Below are 6,000 nucleotides of genomic sequence, written 5' to 3'. Positions count from 1 at the left end.
TAAACATTTATTAACCATCTACTAAGAGTCAAATACTGCAAATATGAAAGAATGGTCAAGTTACATACGGTCCTATAATGGTTTTGTTAAATGAAATCACATTTCAGAGTTTTCAAAATTCTTCAACTATACGTAGTGCAGCCAGTTAACTATGCAATAATGAACTCTGTAACAGATTCCGGCTTTTCGCCTTCACTTCAAAAAGTACCATAAAATCACTACAAGCCATTCACCCCCTTAGTCTTTTTGCAATCACTGCTCTTATGCCAACATTTGCAATGATTTCAGGTTAGGAGGCTGGTAACTGTTACAATCAAATCCTATTCTCCCCCTTCCACTTTAATGCGAGCGTGAGCAAACAAACAAACAAAACAAAACAAATAAACAAAAAAAACCACACAAAAACCCCAAACTAGTTTTACTCCTGAGAAGATGGCGTGAGAGGGAAGGGAAGAAAAAAAAGAAAGGAGGAAGGGAGGGAATAAAATGGATGTACAGGATGCTGTCCTGTTTTCCCGTTTGTTTTCAGTGGTCCCCTGCCGGCTTCTGGAGCTCGCAGCCAAGTAGCACCCCCTCGGGGCTCGGCTCTCGGTCCCGCCCCCTAGCGTTGGAGACTTGCAGCCAGCGGCTGGCGCGTATCTCTTTAAATGACAGCTGTGACTTGGGTCCCAGTCCGGGGCTTGACGTCAGTGCCTCCTCCCGGGCTGCGCGGAGCAGTTAGCGCCGCCGTCCGCGCTCGGGCTCCCAGCGCGCTCGCAAGCTGCTGGGGCGGCGAGTTTTCCTGACTCCGGCCCCTCCTTCAGCCCTCTCCGCGGAGAGCTGGGCAGCAGCCTAAGCGCCCCGTGCAAGTCTCTCTCACACTTCCTTGCTGTCTCCCCAAAGGAGCAGCCGCTCCTCCTCGCGCCCTCCACCGCCGCCACCGCGCCTGCCGAGCTGTTCTCCCGCGCGCGGCTACACCGATGGATCCCTGGTGCCGCCAACACCGCCGCTGCCCCGAACCCTGAGCGTGGTTACTCCGGCCGGAGGAACCGGTTGCCCAGCTGAAGGGCGCAAGGCGCCGACACGCACGCGGAGGGCCGGGGGTCGCGAGGACTGCCGAGCGCGGGCTCCGAGAACGAGAAAGTGCTGCTCTCCCGGGTCACTGGGCCGGCGGCGGGGGGGTGGGGGGATCATGGCTCTGAAGGACACAGGCAGTGGCGGCAGCACCATCCTGCCCATTAGCGAGATGGTCTCCTCGTCCAGCTCGCCCGGTGCGTCGGCAGCCGCCGCCCCGCGGCCCGGAGCGTCCTCGCCCTTTCCTGAGGTGGTGGAGCTGAACGTGGGCGGACAGGTCTATGTGACCAAGCACTCGACGCTGCTCAGCGTCCCGGACAGCACTCTGGCCAGCATGTTCTCGCCTTCTAGCCCCCGGAGCGGCGCCCGGCGCCGAGGCGAGCTGCCCAGGGACAGCCGGGCGCGTTTCTTCATCGACCGGGACGGATTCCTTTTCAGGTACGTGCTGGATTATCTGCGGGACAAACAGCTCGCGCTGCCCGAGCACTTCCCTGAGAAGGAGCGGCTCCTGCGCGAGGCTGAGTACTTCCAGCTCACCGACCTGGTCAAGCTGCTGTCGCCCAAGGTCACCAAGCAGAACTCGCTCAACGACGAGGGCTGCCAGAGCGACTTGGAGGACAACGTCTCGCAGGGCAGTAGTGATGCGTTGTTACTGCGCGGGGCGGCGGCCGCCGCGCCCTCGGGCCCGGGAGCGCACAGCGGCGGCGCGCCGGACAAGCGCTCGGGCTTCCTCACACTGGGCTACCGCGGCTCTTACACCACGGTGCGCGACAACCAGGCGGACGCCAAGTTCCGACGCGTGGCGCGCATCATGGTGTGCGGGCGCATCGTGCTGGCCAAGGAGGTCTTCGGTGACACTCTCAATGAGAGCCGCGACCCCGACCGGCCGCCGGAGAAGTACACGTCCCGTTTCTACCTCAAGTTCACCTACTTGGAGCAGGCGTTCGACCGCCTGTCCGAGGCCGGCTTCCACATGGTGGCGTGTAATTCCTCGGGCACCGCCGCCTTCGTCAACCAGTACCGCGATGACAAGATCTGGAGCAGCTACACTGAGTACATCTTCTTCCGTAAGTTCGCAGCATTTCCTGGTACGCCCAATCGGTTCGCGATCCCGCTTCTATTTTGCGCCTCGGCGAACCTGCAGGAGCCTCCGGCGTCGGGGGAGGGGAGCTAGTTCAATGTTAAGTGGCTGAGGCTCTCCTGCTGGTTTCCCTGGGGCAGCAGACACGATCTACTCTTTCCCCTCTTCCGACCTCCCAACCTCCCTCCGGACCCCTCTTTTCTTGATCAGCAGCACTGTTTCTGCGCAGTCCTCTTTCTTAACTTTATTGATACTGCCCTCTCGCCTCCGCCCAGCTCCAGGTTGCTCTCGGCTGTCCTCCAACTAGGTCGGGGAGAAGACGCGGGGACAGGCCCTCCCTTCTCCCCGCTTCCGCAGGACTCCCGGGGGTAAACTTATGTGAGTCTCAGTGGTGTCCCTCCAGAAGACAGGTTGGCAGCGACGCATCGTCGCACACTGCCAGAATTACCTCCTGTTGGTGCCCGTCGCGCGCAGAAGATTCCAATTAGGAGTGGATTTGGGAGGGGGCAGGGGAGCGGTGACCACTATGCTGGCAGAGCCAGTTAGGGGGAATGGGGTGGTGAAAGCGGCTGCGGGGGTGGGGTAGGGATATCTCCGTCCAGCGTTAGAATATGCGAAACCCCAGATTTCTTCCGCGTCAATTAATCATCGCCAGTAGAACTGCACGGTATTTTGGACAGGAAAGGGTGGAAGGAACTAGAGATATTGGATGTCTGGGTGCTGCTGTCGGGGTTGAAGATTAGGAAGGAGCGTGGTGTGTGTGTGTGTGGGGGGGGGTATTCTTGGGCAATACGCGTGCGAGAGTGGGTGATGAGTCCTTTTCCCGGAGGGAATAGATACAGTGATCATCTGAAATCAGGAAAGGAGGTAGGGCACTAGGGGAAAGCATCTTTTGCAGGACGCTTCGGGAGGCTACTCTGTAGTACAAGAACTCGGCCAATACCACAATCGCGATCTGCACTGAGACTGGAGGCGGGGCAGGGCGGGGGAGCGACGGCGGGCACAGTTCTCACTGGAGTGTGTAAAGTGAGGAGGGCAAGGACCAGACCAGAGAGTGATTTGAACTAATGAAAAGCCAGCTGGGATGGCAGCAGGAAAATCACTTGGCAGACGTTTTTCCTTTGACAGACAGAAGAAGCTTAAAACTTGCCTGTAGTGTGAGGGAGAGTAGAATTGAATGCCTGTGATGGAAATAGACCAGGTTTAATTGTATTTATTTGGTAATTCATTCACTATTTGGGAGCTTGGACAGTTTTTTGCAATTCACTTTACACTGGAGAAGTGGAAAGGGTCTCTTCTTGCATAGGTGCAAGCTTGATTGGAAGGTGGCTCAGCGTTTGTATATTCTGGTAACTCTGGAGGTAGAGTGATTAAAGAAGGAACAGTGCTGGGGTTGGTGAGGGAACCATTTCAACAGAAAAGAAAAGGAAGTGCTCACTGAAGTGATAGTTATGAATCTGTTTTAATTATAGCAAAGTATTATTACACATTAAAAAGATTGATGGGCTATAAAGCCACACAAAGGAAGAAAATATTTTATGTTTTCCATAAAATTGGGATCTTTTCGATATATATTACATAATTAAAATATTTTAGCACTATTCTTTACATTTTATCTTTTATCAATGGGACTTCTATCAAAAACTTTTTGATTTTGATTATTTAGGTTACTTCAACATAGATAAATTGCCAAGAGTTTCAGAAGATGAGGTGACATGAACTTTAGCCTTTCTTATGGTTAGTACTTTTTGTTAGAGAAAATATAAGCATGGGTGCTCTGCAGTGTTAAGGTTTTGCATTTTGGAAGTCTTTGTTTTGGTTCTTTGTTTTCCCCTGAGAAGCTGTGAACTTGAAAATATTCATTACTTTGGTTATGAAGGGGTAATACAGTTTGTCCCTAAATAAGGGAAAAAATGCCCTTAAAATATATTAAAATTGGACACAGTCTAATTAACTGATACAGTAATTTGAGAGCAATTTGGAATTTAGGATCTGTTTCACTTATGGAGCTAAGAGAAGTGTTAAGCAAAATAAAATATTCATGTTATGAATAAGCACTTACTCACATGACTAATGAGCTCTGAGGATTCATTCATAAAAGTTCCAGAAATCTAAGGAGGCAATCCAGAGTTGAGTTTTCTTCATTGGTTATCCTAATTATAGGGGAAAATATACAATTCCAGATTAAATATTGTTTTCGAAGTGGTAATACAGTAATCGACCAACCAAATATAGTTGCCGTTTTTCATTTGGTATATAAAATTTATCTTGAATACTAATATACATGTATTTATATAATGTTTTGTACAGCTTGTAGCATATCATTTTCACAAATTATTTTGAATGAAATACGTTTTATATTTAGTGAATGAAATAAACTGTAAAAGTTTTGTACTTCAGTTCTGTTCCGTTTAGGTATGATGTGTAACTGTACAGAGTGTAATTATCTTGTTTGGCAAAGACTCTCTTTTAAAAGATTATCAATGTTACTCATAAAAAGAAAATTATTGGGTGAGTTTATTTGTCCACTTGGTTTCAGGTTCAGAAGAGGGCCTTAATATGTCTTTTCCCCCTTTTGACACTCGGTTCTTTCAAAAAATATTTATTTTGTGTATAACATGTATCAGTCATTTAAACACCTTTTAACATTCAGGTTACATGTGAATTTAGTAGTTTGAAACTGTCCTTAAAACAGCAGAATTGTAGTTGATTCAATTGAACATCGACTCCCTTCACACCTCCGAGTTTCAGTTATGAAGGGGAAGAGAGTAGTAGTTCAGTAATCCCAGGCACTGGATTTGTAGATATCAAATGCATGATCTTGGTTAAATTATTTATTAGTTTTGTGTCTGTTTCTTCACCTGAATAATGAGGGTGATCATGGTACCAATCTTATGGGGTTTGAGAATACATGTAAAGTGCTTAGACCAATGCCTGATCCCATAAAAAGAGCTCAACAAATGTTAGCTGTTACTATTAAAAATAATATATTACAGGTTTTATTATTCTTTTCAGTATTAAATTTTAATTTCATTTTGTATTATTATAGTTAATTTAATTGCAAAATAAACTGGAAAATTATTTTGAAATTAAATGATAGAACTGTCAGCAGCTTGAAACAACCAATTAAATAAATAACTTCTTCCCTGGAACTTTAATTTTTCAGGCCAAGTTCAAATCACCTAGGCTTGCCAGTTATACTGCAGTTGAGTTTTCTGGATTGACTCTGACAAAACTCCTTTCTGATTTAGAGCCAAGAAGTGTTTCAGCACTGTGCACTGGGACTTGAAAACTTTGGTATTATTTTCTGACAAATACTGAGCTAGATTCACATCTCCTTAAGTGCTTGTATCCAAGTCATTGGATTCTAATACTCAAGGCTTAGAATACAGGCTATTAAACTTTTAATACCAGTTTCATTTGGCTACGTGGGCACTTTGCTATCTATTTCCAGTCTTAACTCATTATTTATTGTGTATTTTTAGTACACTGCAATACATATCAGTACTATTAAATTCCATATTACTCTTCTAATACTGAAGATGGAGTGTTCTTTCTTGGGAAAAACAGTGATTTATTGTACTTTCTATTTTTTGAGATGTCTGGTAATTGTAGCTATGTCTGTTTTTAGAAGTATCTAAAAGAAGAAAAACGCACTTTTATTTTGGTAATATATTGCAAAGACAATAGATAGTTACATGCTTGGAATGTGATGCAAAGACCACCATAGTTGAAATTAGCATTATATATTTCCTCTATTTCTCATAACCAGTGAGTTTGCAGAAAAGGTGGTGCTGATTTATTGCTCTTCTCTTGTAGTGCTTTGTGTTTTGAGCTTCACAGGTTGGTTTAGCAATATATGGTGT

General features: G+C 46.6%; 1 protein-coding gene across 1 annotated transcript in view; it reads left to right on the top strand.

Moving 5' to 3' along the window:
• The first annotated feature begins 712 nt into the window (after nucleotides 1–712).
• KCTD8 (potassium channel tetramerization domain containing 8) overlaps nucleotides 713–6,000 on the top strand; it is a 290,621-nt gene continuing 285,333 nt past the window's right edge. The window contains exon 1 of the mRNA XM_037829706.1: nucleotides 713–2,120. Within this exon, the coding sequence (XP_037685634.1) occupies nucleotides 1,172–2,120 (949 nt within the window). The 5' untranslated portion in view covers nucleotides 713–1,171. The remainder of the gene's footprint in view (nucleotides 2,121–6,000) is intronic.

The sequence above is a fragment of the Choloepus didactylus genome, chromosome 3, assembly GCF_015220235.1.
Source record: "Choloepus didactylus isolate mChoDid1 chromosome 3, mChoDid1.pri, whole genome shotgun sequence".
NCBI lineage: Eukaryota > Metazoa > Chordata > Mammalia > Pilosa > Megalonychidae > Choloepus > Choloepus didactylus.
This window is presented reverse-complemented; position numbering and strand designations above follow the sequence as displayed.